This window comes from Camelina sativa, chromosome 18 (genome assembly GCF_030686135.1).
Source record: "Camelina sativa cultivar CO46 ecotype springtype chromosome 18, ASM3068613v1".
NCBI classification, from domain to species: Eukaryota; Viridiplantae; Streptophyta; class Magnoliopsida; order Brassicales; family Brassicaceae; genus Camelina; species Camelina sativa.
Window position 1 is genome coordinate 4,969,904 of NC_141897.1, and position 19,386 is coordinate 4,989,289.

General features: G+C 32.5%; 2 protein-coding genes, 1 long non-coding RNA gene and 1 other non-coding gene across 5 annotated transcripts; 2 read left to right on the forward strand and 2 right to left on the reverse strand.

Moving 5' to 3' along the window:
- Positions 1–885: 885 nt before the first annotated feature.
- LOC147921541 (uncharacterized) lies at positions 886–1,306 on the reverse strand. Its single transcript, XR_015589072.1, has 3 exons — positions 1,176–1,306; positions 1,057–1,103; positions 886–970 (listed from the first exon to the last, which is right to left on the reverse strand). It is a non-coding gene; the product is annotated as an uncharacterized LOC147921541 (long non-coding RNA).
- Positions 1,307–2,795: 1,489 nt separating this feature from the next.
- TRNAA-AGC (transfer RNA alanine (anticodon AGC)) lies at positions 2,796–2,868 on the forward strand. Its single transcript has one exon. It is a non-coding gene; the product is annotated as a tRNA-Ala (tRNA).
- Positions 2,869–3,087: 219 nt separating this feature from the next.
- Positions 3,088–4,875, forward strand: LOC104760606 (1-aminocyclopropane-1-carboxylate oxidase homolog 10). The gene is made up of 3 exons (XM_087499214.1): positions 3,088–3,845; positions 4,094–4,415; positions 4,494–4,875. The coding sequence occupies exons 1-3, from the start codon at positions 3,331–3,333 to the stop codon at positions 4,743–4,745; spliced, it is 1,089 nt and encodes a 362-aa protein (XP_087355340.1). The 5' UTR covers positions 3,088–3,330; the 3' UTR covers positions 4,746–4,875.
- Positions 4,876–5,319: 444 nt separating this feature from the next.
- On the reverse strand, positions 5,320–7,317 carry LOC104760607 (electron transfer flavoprotein subunit beta, mitochondrial-like). Of its 2 annotated transcripts, none has more exons than XR_015588864.1 (5): positions 6,861–7,287; positions 6,496–6,780; positions 6,190–6,270; positions 5,998–6,095; positions 5,320–5,738 (listed from the first exon to the last, which is right to left on the reverse strand). XR_015588864.1 is itself a non-coding variant. In XM_010483558.2 (5 exons), the coding sequence occupies exons 1-5, from the start codon at positions 7,041–7,043 to the stop codon at positions 5,513–5,515; spliced, it is 870 nt and encodes a 289-aa protein (XP_010481860.1). In that variant the 5' UTR covers positions 7,044–7,317; the 3' UTR covers positions 5,320–5,512. The 2 variants fall into 2 exon arrangements, 1 of the variants encoding a protein (XP_010481860.1); XM_010483558.2 differs by having other exon boundaries at positions 5,998–6,092; positions 6,861–7,317.
- Between the last annotated feature and the right edge of the window lie 12,069 nt (positions 7,318–19,386).

Sequence of the window (19,386 nt, forward strand, 5' to 3'; positions counted from 1 at the left end):
TAACAAACTATTTAGAACAAGAATAAAACTAAATTTTTTTATAAAACTAAGAATAAATATTTGTATATCTAAATCGTTTAATAATGATAGTTATATTTTAAAATTAAGATACAACATTGCTTATATTTTAGAAATATCTCTATATACTTATTTTAGCAATGTTAAAACTTTAACCAGTTTTGATTTGATATGTTACGAAAATGATATTGCATTTTAATTAATCAAATAACTAACAAAAGAAAAGTTTATATTTGTTTACAAATATACTTATTTTTTTAAACTTTAACCAGTTTTGATTTGATATATTACGAAAAATGATATTGCATTTTAATTAATCAAATAACTAACAAAAGAAAAGTTTATATTTGTTTACAAAATAATAAAATAATATTTTTGAAATAGTAGAATTTGTCAATAACTTTTTATTTATATAACTATCTCATAATTAGAAAACCGAAAATAGTTTCAATTAAAACAAGTCTTAAATCTTATCTACACAATGGGGTTTCTAAACAGCAAATGATATCATCTGGTTGGTCTAAACCATTGGGTGTGGAATTCTACATAGCAGATATCAATATCAGTCTGGTAAACCTATAAATGTGGACTTCGTAAGGGACCATTGGTTAGATTAAGCATTCATTGGTTTGAAGCTTGCATAACCAAAAATTTTAAAACGAGGGATTGATTGGTTCTTTGGTATATGCAGAAAAGCAAACCTATAGAAATACATTTGATTAATGCATATATCTCATGGACTTGTCTTGTTTATTTATTTATTTGGTGTGTTGTCTTTCTCGTACGTGTAATCATGAAATTATAATAACATCCAATGAGAGTTTGATGGATGATACGGATAAAAGTTTTTGGATGAACAAAGAGTACCTTTTGTTTTACTTGTTCTCGAGATCTTCTAAGTGTCATGCTTCTTTTGCTTATTAGCAGTGCTTGTGACATCAGTCCGTCATGACTTGTTACAGAATCTTAGCTATTCAGTGACTAATCTAGATGCTAGATTCATAATCTTTAATTATCAAGAATAAATGAGATGGTTACCGTAGGAGGATTGACAAGGGAGCCAGTGGAGTCGCCTAAGACAAGATCTAATAATAACAAAAAAAGTCTACATCATAAGTAACTAAACATAGATATAGTAGCCAAAAGTTATGGGATACCAGAAGAGGGGTGTAAACGGTTGAATTGATGGCAGACCGTGGCGGAATACGGAATATGGAGCTTCCACATGAGAAAATGTTGATGTTATTATAGTTTAGACCACAAACAAAAGTAGGCCTAAACTATGAATATGTACTTAATGAGCATAGTTTAGGTACATATTGCGTGTAAGTTGGCTTCTTAATAATTTAGATACAAAACTATGACATACCTAAACTATGTTGACTAAACTATATGTGATCTATCATAGCTTAGGCCACACACAAAAATAGCGAAAGAAAAGAAATAAACAATTGCACGTCACAATTTTAAATTTTAATTGAGAATTTATTATTAGAGATTTTTATCATTTATTTTTTCTAATCGTATGATTTTATTCTTTTCAGTTGCATTGTTAACAAATTTCATTTCTAATAGAAAATGGAAAGGTATAATATATGTGTGAAAATATCATCTTTGTTTCCTTTTTTGACCGTATAATTTTTTCCAGTTATTAGCTATCAATATTGCTAATTTCGAAGTAGAAACTGGATTTTATTTTTGAAATGTTGCCTTTTCCGAAGAGAATTAACTTTAAAATTTCAGTTGGTTTGGAAAGAAAAGTTTAGGAATCGGAAGTGTGGGAAAAGAAATGATGTTAATTATATAATGTTAAAAAGCTCTAATAGTTTAAATTTAATTTGACAAATCATTGAAAATAATGTTAATTATATTAGAGATTGACAAACTATATAATGTTACTATAATGTTAATTATATAATGTTAATGTAATTAACATAGTTTACATTAACATTATAATAAATTATATTAACATTAACATTACTATAGTTTACATTAACATTATAAAAATTAACATTAATCTATAGTTATTAATTATATTAATGTTAATATAAATTATATAGTGTTAATATAAACATTAATATTAACAGCACAAATCCAGTATGAGGGCCCTTCTCTTCCTCCAGATTTTAGTCTCCACATCATATATACGCCATTGTGTCTCAGTCACACATATGATCTTGTTCTTTAATGAAGTTATAATGTTAATGTAAACTATATTAATATTAATGTTAATGTTAATGTAAACTATATTAACAATAAATTATATAATGTTAATATAGTTTACATAAACATTAACATTAATAAATTATATAATTTATTGTTAATATAGTTTACATAAACATTAACATTAATAAATTATATAATTTATTGTTAATATAGTTTACATTAACATTAACATAGTTTACATTAACATTATAATAATTTACACTAACATTAACATTACTATAGTTTGCATTAACATTAATATAATTTATTAATATAATATCATTTAAAATAATGTTAATTATATAATGTTAATTATTTAAACTATTAAGGAAATCTCTAATATATTTTTGAACAAAAAAAAAAGCTTCTTCAGTATTTTTAATGGTCAAACACTTCATTCAATAATTTAAGATCCATACACTACAAATGTTGGTACTTCGTGTACAACCAATAATAAGGCGGTATTGAATTAGAAACATACCTTGATCTACTTCATAAGGTCAAAAATTCTAGTGGGTTAGAAAACGTTGCGTTTTTATATATATAATTTATTCATGAAAACGATAATGAATGGGGATGTAGCTCAGATGGTAGAGCGCTCGCTTAGCATGCGAGAGGTACGGGGATCGATACCCCGCATCTCCAATTTTAAATTTTTACTCGTTTTTTGCCTTTAAATATTTAACTTTAAAATATTTTCTCTAGAGGTGATTTGGCTTCGGATGGGATTGAATTCACCGGAATCGGAGTGTTGACGGCAACGTTGTATGTGTGTTAGCCACGTGTGATATTGAGATTACGTATCTTCATCTTTTGGGCTGTAATTGGGCTTGTAAACTCTGTTTTGATTTTTCAATAAAACTCAGTGTTCAAAGAAAAAAAAAAAAAAAAAAAGTTCCTCTGTCGGAATCTCCAACAGTCAGTTTGATCCTTTGAATTCTTTGCACAATTACACAACACGTCTCTAACAATCTCAATTCACCAGTCAACAAACAAAGACTTAAAGACACCACACACTTCAACACTTATCTTTTTTACTCCCGTGTTCTGTCTTAAATCATTGAATCTTCCTATCGACAAAAGAAATAAAAAGAAGAAAAAAGAGACATGGCAGACAAAACCGATCGTATGAACGATCTCACGACTTTTATCTCGACGAACACCGGAGTTAAAGGACTCGTCGATGCCGAAATAACCGAAGTTCCTCGAATCTTCCATGTTCCTTCTTCAACCTTATCAAACAACAGACCTTCGGATATCTCCGAGGATGACCTCACCGTCCCAATCATCGACCTCGGAGAAATCAGTAATGATGTTACATCTGCAAGAAACAGCGTCGTTTCAAAGATCAAAGACGCAGCTGAGAAGTGGGGATTTTTTCAGGTGATCAATCATGGTGTTCCTTTAACTGTTCTTGAAGAGATGAAACAAGGAGTTCGAAAGTTTCACGAAGAAGATCCAGAGGTGAAGAAACAATACATGTCTAGCGATTTAAACAAGAGATTTCTTTATAACAATAATTTCGATCTCTATCATTCTTCTCCTATGAATTGGAGAGACTCCTTCACTTGTTACATTGCTCCAGATCCTCCAAATCCAGAGGATATTCCAGTAGCGTGCAGGTAACTTTTATAGTGATTAATAGTATATTTGTTGTGATTAATTATTCTATTTCTTACCATCCACAATACATAATTTAAAAGTAGACAATCTGATATTACCTTCGTTTAGGTTCGATGTATTTTGTTTACTTGGTAATTGGTTCACTTTGATTCGGATACACTAGAATAGTTTTTAGCATTTGGTGATTATTTCGAGTAAGAGTAACGAAGATAATTTTCTTTTAATTCTTAATATATGATGATTTTAGGGGTGCTGTGATCGAATACACGAAGCATGTAATGGAATTGGGAGATTTGCTCTTCCAACTTCTATCAGAAGCTTTAGGTTTAGACTCTGAGATACTGAAGAGGATGGATTGTCTTAAGGGTTTGTTCATGGTTTGCCATTACTATCCACCTTGCCCTCAGCCAGACCTAACTTTGGGGATAAGTAAACACACCGATAACTCTTTCTTCACGCTACTTCTTCAAGACCAAATCGGCGGTCTTCAAGTTCTCCATCAAGATTATTGGGTCGATGTCCCTCCTGTTTCTGGAGCTCTTGTCGTCAACATTGGTGATTTCATGCAGGCAAGTCCAATTGTTGCATTCTTTCAACTAAAAAAAAAACAGTCTTTCCATATATATTTGAGACATTCTGCTTTGCAGCTGATAACGAACGACAAGTTTTTGAGTGTGGAGCATAGGGTACGAGCGAACAGAGATGGACCGCGGATTTCCATTGCTTGCTTCTTTAGCTCAAGTCTGTCTCCAAATTCCACGGTTTATGGACCGATTAAAGAGCTCTTGTCTGATGAAAACCCTGCAAAGTACAAAGATATCACCATACCAGAGTACACTGCAGGATACCTTGCAAACATCTTTGATGGAAAGTCATATTTGTCTAATTTCAGGATATGAGAAAAGTCTTGTCCGACTTAGTGAATGATTGCTATATATTTGTGTTCTTTTGCATATGTTAAGCTACTTTATATGTTCTCGCTCTGGAGTTCCGGAACCACTGTACCAATAAGAAAAAATGTTATACACACAAGACGCTTTAAGTAACCTACTACCAGATATTTGGACGTCCGCTTCATGTCTATAAAAGTGATAAAAAGAGACTCCACTGGAGATGCTCTAAGGAGCTTCGTTTTTGAACCATGAGCTATAGTGAAATAGTGATTAGGGCTGGGAAAAATATTCCTTACTGTCCCAATCATCGAACTCGGAGATGGTAACATGAGTTTGATGATCAATTTTGGATTTGTAAGGTCTAGAGAAACAAGATCTCCAGGTCACATTTGGTCTTTGATGGAGTCTACATAAGGAAATGTTCTTTAAGGTCATTATTTCTTCCTCCTTTTGTTATCTTCTGAACTCATCTTAGATGCTTTTTATATGGTCTAGCTAGAGGCTTCACTTTATCAACGATACTTCCACATCGTATAACCATAGCTGACCTTCGATATGATGACCTCATCAGACACATGGCTTAAGAAAAGATAATCAGATAAATGTGTGTACTTTTACATCCAAGGTAACTTACTGAACAAAACGATTCACATTTGATTTATTTATTTACTTCCACAGTTCCACTTGATTCCTTTAATAAGCAATGTGGCTAAGAACAAAGATGATCAAGTCTATTAGACTGTTGGGATAAAGACATATAGAAGGTTCTTCTTTCAAAATACATGAGCTTCATTTCTGAGCTTGTCAATCAACTCATCCACTGAAGAAACCATAACCCCAGATTTCCTCTTTGGAGGCTCCGTGACTTCCAAGATCTCTATGTCAGATTTAACGTCAACTTTCAGATCTTGCACCGTCATTTTCTTTATAGGCTTTGATTTCGCCTTCATTATGTTAGGAAGTGATGCATATCTTGGTTGGTTCAGCCTCAAATCAGTTCTGCATTGTAAAATCAAAAGCTGTTATAAACACAACGAGAGTTGTTACACCTTTCTACTAAAGCTATATGCTAGTTTGGTTAATAATTTGTGAAACCACACAACGAGTTCCACAAAGAATGCAATTAACAGAATGATGAACCGATCCGATTAACTGAAACATACACAGGTTAGTTGATGCATGATACATTATACATATATAAACCTCAACTCAAGAGAGGTCATGACGTCACACAATCATGTAAGAATCTAGAACTTACGTAATCACAGCAGGTAACTCAACACAAAGAGTTTCAAGACCTCCATCTACTTCTCTATCCACAGTTGCAACATGCTTATCCTTATCCAACACAACCTACTAAACACCAACGAGTAGAGCACAATAAACAAACAAATCTTATAAAAGATAACATATGATCAGAAAGCTTTCAAAGGAACTACTCCTTCGTTACCTTCGATGCAAAGGTTGCTTGTGGCCACCCAAGCAAAGCTGCAACCATTTGTCCTGTTTGATTACAGTCATCATCTATCGCCTGCACGTAAACAAAAAAAACGTTTACAATAGCAATACACTTTACATCAAACTTCATCCAAACATAATGCAGATCCAACAACTTTGAAAGCTATAACAAAGATCAGTGTTCATCATCTTAACCAATCTACGACTCATACACTAATCTTTTTGCCTTCTAAACCCTGAAAAATCTCAACTTTAGCCAAAGTTCAAAACTTGCCAATCAAATCAGAGCCAAACGAACCTGTTTCCCTAGAAAAATCAATCCAGGATTCTCAACTTCAGCAAGACTCTTCAAGATCTTAGCTATCGTCAAAGGAAGGAAACTAGAATTGGTCTCCACATGGATTCCACGATCCGCACCCATAGCTAAACCAGTACGAAGCGTGTCCACGCACTGTGAAGGTCCAATACTCACTGCAACAACCTCTTTGGCAAAACCCGCTTCTCTGATTCGAAGCGCTTCCTCAAGCGCGATCTCACAGAACGGATTCATCGACATCTTCACGTTTTGAGTATCTACACCAGTCTGATTTCAACGATAAAGGAATCAACTTTAGCGGTGATTCAACGATTACGGAGAGATCTAGAGATGGGTTTTGTGTGTACCTTATCGGGTTTGACACGGATCTTGACGGCGTAGTCGACGACACGCTTAACGGCGACGAGGATCTTCATTGCCCGGTAACAGCAAAAAGAAAAAAAGTAAAAAAAAAGGGAGCAGAAGCAAATTTTAATTTCTGGTGGAGGCAAGTTTAGGCCGCCGGAAATAAATAATGATGGGGTATTCATCCCATTTTAATTAGCCAATAGAAATATATTTTTTTTTATTTTTTTTTTCACTGAACGGATTATATTGATAAGTTTCCGAAAGATTACAAATCACAAGATAAAATAGAAGAATGAAATTGCATAGACACAACTAAAACATCTTATCTCAAGACTGAATTAGCTCTTGAAAAACCATAAGGACTTCCCGCATACTAAAAGATGATAACGGGCTTCAACACAACTGGCCAAGAGAATGGAACTTGGCTTTCTCCGTATAAGATGGATCTTTCTCTATAAATACTTTGTCAAGGGTCTCCTGGGATGTAACCGTAAAATAAAATAGACCCACTTGAACCTTTCAACGCCACATAAAACAAGTAATTAAGCTAAACAAAGCTTAATTCTAAATGATCTATTCCAAACACAACCAAACCTCAATCCCAAACTAACAAAAAGATATAGTCAAGGATGAGAAGCTTAACCAAAAAAAGGGAGACTACAGCCCATAACAGGGAAGCTACTAAACTTGAGCAACTGATGATACCAGATCTTAAACGGTTACAATCTGATCAGAGCAAATAGGGGACCCAAGAAGGAAGACAGTAGAGACGAACAAGATACCGAGATAATGAAGATTCGAGATCCAATGATGCAAAGATTTGTTGAGGAAGGAAGAGGGAAGAGTCGTCGCGAGAAGAAAATGAGAGCCTCCAAATTCACGTATACTCAACAAAGAGAATCAACCGTCATAACTGAGCCTAGCCAATACTCTCCTCCGTGAATCGCGACCCCAAACGGCAACCCGAATAAACCAGCAACCATCAGATCCTATGAATCTGGGACCAGAAAAACAATCTTGCTAGATCTGAAACTCCACACCTACAGATCCACTTCGCTAAAAACCTCTACGCTTCCACAACCGCAGGATACAAAGACAAGAATTGAAAACTAAGCAAGAAACTAAAGGAGGTGAAACTTTTGAACTAAGGAAGCGGCGAGAGAGAAAGTAACCATCCCATACAGCTACTATTTCTTCATTCCAATTATTCAGACTTGCCATAGAAATACAAATCAGGTAAATACATACATTTGAATGGAAATTATTGCTTATCTATACTAGTATTTTTGCAGCAGTTTTTGCTCAAAATTACTTTTTGGAAAGTTTTTACATTTAATGCAATGACTTTAATATTAGTTACCAAAAATTTCAAAGTTAATTATAGGTAAGATTTTAAAAAATAAGGAAATCTTTGTACTTCATTCAAACATAAATATATGATTCCCTTTCATTTTTTATTTGAATTTATATTTAAATTATTTTGAATTATTCTATAATATATTTAGTTAATAAAAATTGTGATTTTTTTCCTGCATATGATGTAATACAAATTTTTAAAAACGGTCATATATTACTCAATCGATGAATAAAAAATACGGGTATAATATCCCACATCGCCACCAATTTAAAGTCATACTATAAAAGAAACCAAAATGATTCATAATACAAATGAGTAGAAAGCTTGATTTATCAGGTATTCAAACTTAAAAAACTTTTCTTTGGTTTATTGCGGTTCTTTATTTTAAAGTTTTTTTAAAAGTTAAATATTTTAAATATTTTAAAAAGTAAAATATTATAAATATTTATATTTTACAAAAATTAAAATTTTACAAATATTTATATTTTATAAAATGTTAAAAATATTTATAATATTTAAATGTTTAGGAAGTTTCAAATATTATAAATATATGAAAAGTTAGAAGACCTTTAAAATATTAATAATATATTTAAACTTTTACGAAACTTCAAATATGAGAAATACTCAACCGTTTTAAGAATTCTAAGTATTATAAATATTTGAACTTTATAAGAAGCACCAATCTTATAAAATGTAAATGGTTGCAACCTTAATAAATAACATATCAACTCAATCTAATTTTTACAATACAAAACAATAAATATTTAAAATTAAGATTATATAGTGCGAGTTAAAATATCTCGGGACAGAGTTATATAGCGGGACGAGTTTTGTTGATATTTATAGAAATTTAAAATATCATTAATTTGGTGTTAAACGAGTAAAACATCATTTCAGTATTTTGTTAACACTATCGATATCCGAGAATAGACATATCTAATTAAATTGATTAATAAATATTATGTAAAAAAAATAAATTATATTTCAGTATTATATGCTTTAAACTTATGAATACAACTTATAATTTAAATGTTTTAGTTATAAATAATTTGTCTCGCGGTGTACCGCGGGTCCTAATCTAGTTTCTTGGTATTTCAGAAGTAGTGGTGGATTGGAACAAGGAACGGCGACGGAAGAAAAATGATAGTGATGAGAAGCATTACAGTTGGCAAGATGTGTAAGAAAATAATTATTTTCTTTACCCATGTATGTGGTCTTATAATTAGTAGATTATTTAATTGGGTTTGTTATATTTTGTTTTTCATCATTTGGGAATCAAAATGACGGTGTTAAGCTAAGTGTCATGTTTATACTTATAAGGACAAGTGCTAAGCTACATGTCATGCTAAAGCTTATAAGAGAACAAGTGTGAAGTTGCATGTTGTGTTTGAAGCAATGCTAGACACTTGTTCTGACACTTGTCACCACTGTCTTCATCTCTACTATTATGGATGGTTGAGATTAAATTAGAAGACAAAACCCTTATGAGAAGTATGGTCCTCTTCCCTCCTATAAATAGATGGTTTGGTCTATCACAAATCATCACAAGAACAAAACAACACATAAAGAAAAGAGTTTATAGGAAAGGGGAGAGAAACCTTATCTTCCACCTAAAGATCATCTAAGAGTTTCTTTTCAAGCCTTCAAGCCATTGAAGAAGAAGAAACCATTCAAGGAAGCATCATTTCTACAATGAGTGGAGGTATTACTTTAATCCTCTTTATGATTCTATTATGTGATTAATATAGATGTTTAAGATCTTGGGGTTCATATTAAAGAACCCTTATGAGGAGTAAGGTCATCTTCCCTCCTATAAATAGATGGTTTGCTCCATCACAAATCATCACAAGAACAAAACAACACATAAATAAAAGAGTTTATAGGAAAAGGGAGAGAAATCTTATCTTCCACCTAAAGATCATCTAAGAGTTTCTTTTCAAGCCTTCAAGCCATTGAAGAAGAAGAAATAATTCAAAAAAGCATCATTTCTACAATGAGTGGAGGTATTACTTTAATCCTCTTTATGATTCTATTATGTGATTAATATAGATGTTTAAGATCTTGGGGTTCATGTTAAAGTATGTTTAACAAAGTGTGTACTGCACGATGGTGAACATCACGACGAATGGTATTGTGCTGCACGATGGTGAACATCACGACGAATGGTCCTCTTCCCTCCTATAAATAGATGGTTTCCTCCATCACAAATCATCACAAGAACAAAACAACACATAAAAAAAAGAGTTTAAAGGAAAGGGGAAAGAAACCTTATTTTCCACATAAAGATCATCTAAGAGTTTCTTTTCAAGCTTTCAAGCCATTGAAGAAAAAGAAACCATTCAAGAAAGCATCATTTATACAATGAGTGGAGGTATTACTTTAATCCTTTTTATGATTCTATTATGTGATTAATATAGATGTTTAAGATCTTGGGGTTCATGTTAAAGTATGTTTAACATGTGGTATCAGAGCTTATGGTTATGAACATCTAATTAATCCATTAAGAATAATAGATTTATGGTTTAAAGAAATGAAAATTAAAGCTTTAAGTTATGATGTTTGTACACTTGAATTTTGTTTGATTTAAGTTTCAAAGTTACATTATTTGTTTTAAAAAAAAATAATTAAGTGATAAAAGATTGGTTTCTCTTATTGTGCATAATTAAGAAATTGATAACACCATAATGGTTTTATCTTATAATGATTTGCACATAGAAAACCAAAATATTTAAATTTTGATATGTTTGTGTATTAATTAGCTACCCACAGGTAGGCTATTGACATAAAACATGATCAATAATTTATTAGAATGTTTGTATATGAGTTAATTAAGTATATCCACAGATAGCTTAATTATTATGATACATCATTCAAGAAAAAAAAGTTTATGAAAGCTATGACATTAGGATATATTATAATGACTACCCACATGATCATTATAATTTGAAGTCATATGCATTCAATAATTTTTGTTAATGTGTTGTTTAAATTTTGAACCTCAATTAAAGCTTGTTATATCTCTAAATCGCAGCATCATTTCCTGCTAATTTGCCATCTATGGTCTCTACTGTTCCTATCCTCACTGGAACCAACTTCTCAGAATGGAAAGAGAAAGTTGACTTCACATTAGGAGTACTAGATATGGATTTGGCACTTCGTGAAGAAGAGTCAGATCCCTTAACTATAATTAGTACTGAGGAAGAAAAGAGAATTCATCTCAAAAGTCCCTATAAATTTATTACAAATCTCTTATCTCCCTCTCTATTCTCCATACCCCTTTCTCATTTAATGAAATTTGTTGAGACTAAAATACCCTTCTTTTCTTTTTCAATTCTTTTATTTTATTTTTATTTTTATTTATAAAACAAAAATAAAAACAAAAAAAAATCATTACCAATCTCTTCTCTTCCTCAGTCGCTGTCGTTCTTAGCCGGAGCTCTCCACCGCCGGCGATTTTTCATCAATACTTTTCATTGCCACCATTTTTCAACTGTTTCGAGTTGTATCAATCTTTCCTTCAAAATACAAGTGCGTTCTTCCACATAAAAATAAAATTTTTGATGAATAGGGCTAGGTTTTGAATTTTGGAAATTTAGTTTAGATTTTGCTTGAGATATTTAGCAAATTGGGTGTTTTACCGTGGGTTATGGGTCGATTGAGCTATTTAGTTGATAAGAAATAAATTTTTCTGTTGAATCGTTGTGAATTGTAGAGATTAGAACCTCAAACCATTCAATTTTCAGCTATCTCGACTGGGTAAAATTGGTAAAACTGGTAATATTAGTAAATGTAGTATAACTAGTAAAACTGGTAATACTGATTAATATAGTACAACCAGTAAAATTAGTAGTATTACTAATTGAGTTTTTTTAGAATTTTTTTGGCAGGATACAGTGGGAGAGAACGTCAACATACATTTTAAGTGTGAATGTCACATATATAGTATAATGTTCAAAACACATGTGACTAATATAACTTTGCTGATGTTAAAAGCAAAGATTTACAAGAAGCTTAAGTTTGTTGAAAGTCACAGTTGAGCAACATTCAATGGATGATGAAATTGCACCTAACATCATTGTTTGATTCATGTTTGATCTTTTGGTTTGTACTACTATTTTCTTGGTTATGTCACAACTATCGTAAAAATTATTTTTAAAATCTAGTAATGTTTGATTTTCTTTTCCCTTGATGTGTATATTTGCTCTGTCATAACAGAGTAAAACAACTATAACAAAAATAAAACTGATAAACTGGTAAAACTGGTAAAACGGAATATAACATCCATAAAATGATTTTAAAGATAATATAATAATATGTGTACTAGTAAATGTCAAAAGTAATGTTTAAATGTTTAATAACATTTAAAATATATGAATTTTGGGTTGTTATGTAAGAACCTAAACAAGTGTTTCCTTATACTTTTAATGTCAATTTGTAAATAACAACCAAGTTAGGATGACAAATTTATATAATTGTAGATTTTAAACATATAAATGCATAAAAAGTTCATAATTATATATTAACAGACTTTAATCAAGTGTAAAACTAAAAAATATAATTTTAAGAGTGAGTAAAACTAATTAGATGGAAAAACCCCAAAAGTAGAACTATTTGCAATTTTGGTAAAATTAGTATACTTGGTATAACTATGTGTGTACACTAAATATGAACACTAAGTGTGAACACACATATTGCACACGTGGCAGTAACATTTCTCAGATTTTTTTTAACTCTTTTTTTTCAGCTGCACGTGTGGTTTTATTTTTTTTTATCTGCAACAAACGGTTAATTACAAATAAAATACGACTAGTTTTATCTAGTTTTATCAGCATTACAAAAACATACTAGTTGTACCTATATATACTAGTATTACTTAAAACCCAAAAATTCAATTCTGAATAAGATGCAGAACAAAAAAATCATGAATCTCTTCGTAACCAAAACGAATGAGTTTTAGTTCTACTTGTTCAACCAAATCCAACTACTTATCATTGAGTCGATGGAGTCACTCACGGTTGGCTTGTACTTCTTCACGATTTGGTTCATCGCCGCTGTCATTCCGGATTTTATTCTTATTGTTGAGTCGTTCATCACCGCCATTTCTTCTTCCCGAAATTGGTTACAGAGATCGCTCGCCGTTGATTTGTTCATCGTCGTTGAGTCGTTCATCACCACCGTTTCTTCTTCCCGAAATTGGTTACAGAGATTGCTCGTTGCTGATTTGTTCATCGTCGTTGAGTCGTTAATCACCACCGTTTCTTCTTCCTGAATTGGTTACAGAGATCGCTCGTAGTTGAGTTGTTCATCGTCGTTGAGTCTGTCATCGCCGCCGTTGTTTTTATATATCGTTGTTGAGTTGTTCGTCGTTGTTGAGTCATTCGGTGTGAACGCTACTGAAACCATTTTATCTTACTATTTTTATCTAGTTTTACTAATATTTCAAGATCACACTAGTTTTAATTAGTTATACTAGTTTTACTTAGTTATACTAGTTTTACTTAGTTATACTAGTTATATCCAGAAATTCAAATACGAACATAAACCCAGAATTCACCAATTATAATTCCAAAGCTTGTATTTTAGACCCATCTTCCTTATTAATTGAACACCATAGCAAAATACCTATTTTCTCAAGTTTCACAAAATCAATTTTGATATTGCAGTTTTAATTTCAAAAATTTCTCAGATTTTAGGGATTGGATCGAGTTCTGAAAGAGAAAGAATGGAGCCATCGTTTCTTCTTTCTAGGTTGGTTCCAAAGATCGCTCATCCTCGCCGTCGTTGTTTATCGTCGCTACCGTTGAAATCAAAGAAAGTGAAAAGAGTTTGAGAAAAGGAAGAAGACGATGAAATTAAAAAATTTATCTAGTTTAATTTTAAATTTTTTTTGTTTTAAGTATATTTTTATATATATATTGGATTAAATCCAATAGAACTTGGGTGGGTGGATTAAACCCAGGTTTTCAACGTAATTGTTTTGTTTTTTTTAGGGTATCATAGTAAAATACCAGTTTCTTGAATTAAAAATAATTAAAAAAAGAAAAGAGTTTTAAAGAAGGGAGTTTTGAGATTGTGAGAAATTTTTTAGGGACTTTTGAGATTTTGACTCGGAAGAAAATGCCCTCCATAAATCTTGGGAGAAAGCGAACTGATTAAGCATGATGTTTTTAAAAATGACCATAGCTACACTACAAGAAAACAAACTATTTGCGAGGGAAGATTTCCTAGCAATTCCCTCGCAAATAGCCTATAGCACGGGATTTGCGAGAAAAGACAATCCCTCGCAATTTGCTTCACGCAAATTAAAAATCTCGTAAAATCCTCGCAAATTTTGCGAGGAAAATCTTCCGTAACATATACCTCGCAAAATATGTCTAGTAAATCCCTCGCAAGAATTGCTATAGATTTGCGACATTTTTTAAAATAATTATATATTTATTGTTCCAAAAAAAATTATATTTCTGCTATGGATTTGCGAGGGATCATAAATAATTATATAAAAAAATTATAATTAATATTCTTTAAGAAATTATGTTAATTTATTTAAAATTTGATAATTTTACCAAAATAAAAAAAATAATGATTTCTTTTATTAAAAATTAATTTCAAAAAACAAAAAAATACAGATTTGTATAGACATATATTATGTATTGTCAACGATTGTGGTTTGCGGCGGAGGCGAGGGTAAATAGCACCGGAAGATATGATGGCAAAGGGAGATCGAGAATATGGTGGCAGAGAGAAGAGGCAGCAGCAGTGGATATGAGATGCGATATTTGATAATATGAGACGCGATGACGGAGGATGAGATGCGACGGTGGTGAACTTTTGATTTGTGGTGGTGGTGAACGACGGCGAGAACTTCGAGCTGTAATGGTGGTGAACAGCGTTCAATATTTGTTGCAATGAATGACGATGGGAACTTCAAGATGTGGAGGTGTTAAATGGCGGAAGGTTGCAGATGGAGCTTCGAGAATTGTAGAATGAGAAGGGATAATGGTGAATGGATTAACTGGTTTGAGTTTTTTGTGTCCTAATTAATGAGATCTCGGGAAGGAGATCAACTAGAAGAAGAAGAAGAAGTGAAAAAGAAAGAGTAGATTTGGTCCGTTGGATCTAAGCTTATCTACGGTGGATGATGTTATTAAAGTGCAATCCTTGTCTTTATGGATTAGCCAATGAGAAATTTTCATTTTCTTAAGTTAATAAAACCCATATAACTCTTTTTAAACATTATTAACACTTAATTTTGTTTTTTTTTAAAGAAAAAAAACTAATAATTATTATACTTTTTGCTAACAAATTTAAAAATCCTTAGATTTACATAAAAAAGAATACTGCCAATGTTTATTATATAACATATTTTGAAAGTAAATAATAAAAATTTTGAATGTTTTACAGAAATTTTGCAAGAGAATTGCGAGAGACAGTAGCAAATTCCTCGCAAATGGTTCTATAATTATTTTAGTTATATTTTATAATTTTTTATAATTTTTTTTTTCTCAATTTGCTATGGATTTGCGATGGCACTCATAATTCCATCGTATATCCCTCGCAAATTTGCTATAGATTTTATCTTCGCAAAGTTGTCGCAATATTGCGATGGGTATGCGAGGAATATTAATATCCTTACAAATCTCTCGTATATCCCTCTCAAATTTGTAGCAGATTTGCGAGAACACATCCCATCGCAAATTTGCGAGGAATTTGCTATGGATTTTGACATTTGTAGCAAATGTCTCGCAATTCCAAGGCAAATTTGCGAGGGATAATTTCCCTCGCAAATATTCCTAGCAAATTGATTGTTTTCTTGTAGTAATAGCAATATCAAAACTTCCCTTCCAGATGCAGATAAAGTTATAGATTATCTAGCATCTATAGAAGAACGGTTTAAGACTGCAGACAAATCCCTTGCAGGAAAACTTATGGCAGATCTTACAACCATTAATTATGATGGGACAAAGTCTATGCATGAACATTGCATTGAAATGACCAACCTTGCGGCTAAACTAAAGAATTTAGGAATGAGTGTGGACGACTCATTTCTTGTCCAATTTATCATAAATTCACTACCTCCTCAATATGGACCCTTTCAGATCAATTATAATGCAATTGATGAAAGGTGGACATCTAATGAATTGGCTAATAAACTAGTCCAAGAGAAGGCTAGACTTGGTCGTGAAGGAATTAAAGTTTTCCGTCATGTTCAATGAGCTAGACCTAAAGTTGGGTTTAGGCATAAAAAGAGCCATCAAAGAGCACAACCCACAATGAACGATTATGCTCAAATTAATCCGAAGAAAAAGGAAAAGAAAGATTACATGTGCAACTTTTGTAAAAAGGTTGGACACTTTCAGAAAGATTGCCCTAAACGAATAGAATGGTTCGAAAAGAAAGGTAATCCTATGGGTTCCGTAAGCTTTTTCGAATCTAATCTTACTTATGTTTCTTCCAAAACTTGGTGGATTGCTAGCGGTGCTAATGTACATGTAACAAATTCCGTACATGGATTCCTTACGATCCAGACCATAAATTCAAGTGAAAACTACTTACTGATGGGAAATCGAGACAAGGCACCAGTTGAAGCTGTTGGGACCTATCGTCTCATTTTAGATGGTGGATTTTGTCTAGATTTATATCAGACTCTTTATGTTCCATCTATTTCCCGTAATTTAGTTTCTGTAAGCAAACTTGATTTGGCTGGTTTTAAATCTACTCAAGGAGATGGTTGTTTTCATATATTTCTGAACTCGAAACGAATTGGTTCTGGAATATTAGTTGATGGTCTTTATATGTTAAAACTGGCTGATCAACCTTATGAGACACATCTCTCCTTGTATTATGAAAGTAGACTTAAAAATAAAAAATGTACTAATGACTCATATTTCTTGTGGCATAAAAGATTAGGACATATTTCTTCTGAAAGAATTAAAAGATTGGTAAAAGATGGAGTCATTCTGAATCTTGATTTTACCAATAAGAAAATGTGTATAGATTGCATTAAAGGTAAGCAAACTAAACACACTAAGAAAGGAGCCACAAGAAGTACACAGCTTCTTGAAATCATACATACAAATATTTGTGGACCATTTGACGTTCCATCTTTTGGAGGTGAAAAGTACTTCATCACTTTTATCGATGATTATTCATGTTATTGTTATCTCTATTTGTTGCATGAAAAATCTCAGTTTGTGGATGTTGTACAAGCATTCATTAATGAAGTTTAGAGGCAATTAGATAGAAAGGTGAAAATCATAAGGTCATATAGAGGTGGTGAATTTTATGGCAGATATAATGAAACAGGACAACATCCTGGACCATTTGCCATACTCCTTCAAAAATTAGGAATTGTTGCGCAGTACACAACGCCTGGTTCTCCATGGCAGAATGGTGTAGCTGAAAGGCGTAATCATACTTATATGGAAATGGTTAAATCTATGATGAGTCATGCTAACCTACCTATATCCTTGTGGATGGACGCATTACGTACTGCGGTCTATATTTTGAATAGGGTACTAAGCAAAGCAGTTTCAAAGACCCCTTTTGAACTGTGGAAAGGCTAGAAACCTAGTCTGTCACACCTCCAAGTTTGGGGGTGTCCAGCTGAAGTAAGAATATACAATCCACATGAAAAGAAATTAGACTTCAGAACGATCAGTGGTTTCTTTATAGGTTACCGTGAGAAGTCTAAAGGATATAGATTTTATTGTCCATCCCATAGTACGAGAATAGTAGAAACCAATAATGCCATATTTTTTGATAATTGTGAGATTAGTGGGAGTAATAAAGTTCGTGATATAACTATTCAGGAAACTAGGGATGATATTCATTTACCCTTAGTTCTGAATGTTGGGGTTCCTAGCATTGTTGAACCTTTAAACAATGAGGAAACCCCATTAAGTGATCACACACTCCATGATGAAAATCTTGCCAATAATGATCATGAAGCACAAGAGGAACCAACATTAAGAAGATCAACTCGTAAGAGGAGATCTGCTATTTCCGATGACTTTGTGATTTATCAAATAGAATCTGGAGAAGAAAACATTAAAGATCCGGTTTCTTATTCACATGCCATGAAGGATGTTAATTCTGATAAATGGATTGATGCCAATAGAGATGAAATAGACTCCATGGTTAAGAATGAAGTTTGGGACATCATTCCATTGCCTGATGGACACAAAGTAGTCGGGTGTAAGTGGATCGTTAAGACCAAACTCGACTGTAATGGCAATGTAGAACGATATAAAGCCAGACTGATAGCCAAAGGGTTAGTTAAAAGGAAGGCATCAATTATAGTGAGACTTTTTCACCTGTATATTATCATGGCATTAGTAGCTCAGTATGATCTCGAATTACATCAAATGGATGTGAAAACTGTCTTTCTTAATGGAGAATTGCAAGAAGAAGTCTATATGCGCCAACCTGAAGGCTTCATAATCGAAGGTCAGGAATATATGGTTTGCAAATTGAAGAAATCAATATATGGACTGAAACAAGCTTCGAGGAAATGGTATCTAAAGTTTGATGAAACCATCATGAAATTCGGTTTCAAAGAAAACGTTGTGGATCCATGTATATACCTGAAGATCAGTGGGAGTAAGTTCATCTTTTTGGTTTTGTATGTTGATGACATCTTATTAGCCAGTAATGATCTTGGTCTACTACATGAGACTAAGAGTTATCTCTCTAAGAACTTTGATATGAAAGATATGGGTGAGGCATCCTATGTGATAGGAATTGAAATATTCCGTGATAGATCACTAGAAATTTTAGGATTGTCTCAGAAAGCATATATTGATAAAGTTCTTTAGAGATTTGGCATGATGATGTGTTCTTCTAATAATGTTCCTATGCAAAAGGGTGACAAGCTTAACCTTAAGCAATGTCCACAGAACGAAATGGAACATAATGAAATGAAAAAGTACCCTTATGCATCTCTTGTGGGAAGTTTGATGTACGCACACGTCTGCACTCGACCTGATATTAGTCATGCAGTCGGAATGTTGGGTAGCTTTCAGAGTAACCCAGGACTTGCTCATTGGAAAGCTGCGAAGAAAGTTTTGAGATATCTAAAGGGAACAAGAAACTACATGTTGACATATCGAAAATCAACACATCCACAGATGGTTGGATTTTCAGACTCAGACTTTGGTGGATGTGAAGAT

What these genes read in the sequence shown, in the direction of transcription:
- LOC104760607 (XM_010483558.2), bottom strand. Translation starts at nt 7,043, where the DNA reads ATGAATACCCCATCATTATTTATTTCCGGCGGCCTAAACTTGCCTCCA. An exon ending in AAGCAACCTTTGCATCGAAG is followed by an intron (nt 6,093 to 6,189) that starts GTAACGAAGGAG and finishes GGTGTTTAGTAG; the next exon opens with GTTGTGTTGGATAAGGATAA. An exon ending in GAGTTACCTGCTGTGATTAC is followed by an intron (nt 5,739 to 5,997) that starts GTAAGTTCTAGA and finishes TTTACAATGCAG; the next exon opens with AACTGATTTGAGGCTGAACC.
- LOC104760606 (XM_087499214.1), top strand. Translation starts at nt 3,331, where the DNA reads ATGGCAGACAAAACCGATCGTATGAACGATCTCACGACTTTTATCTCG. An exon ending in GATATTCCAGTAGCGTGCAG is followed by an intron (nt 3,846 to 4,093) that starts GTAACTTTTATA and finishes TGATGATTTTAG; the next exon opens with GGGTGCTGTGATCGAATACA. An exon ending in ACATTGGTGATTTCATGCAG is followed by an intron (nt 4,416 to 4,493) that starts GCAAGTCCAATT and finishes TCTGCTTTGCAG; the next exon opens with CTGATAACGAACGACAAGTT.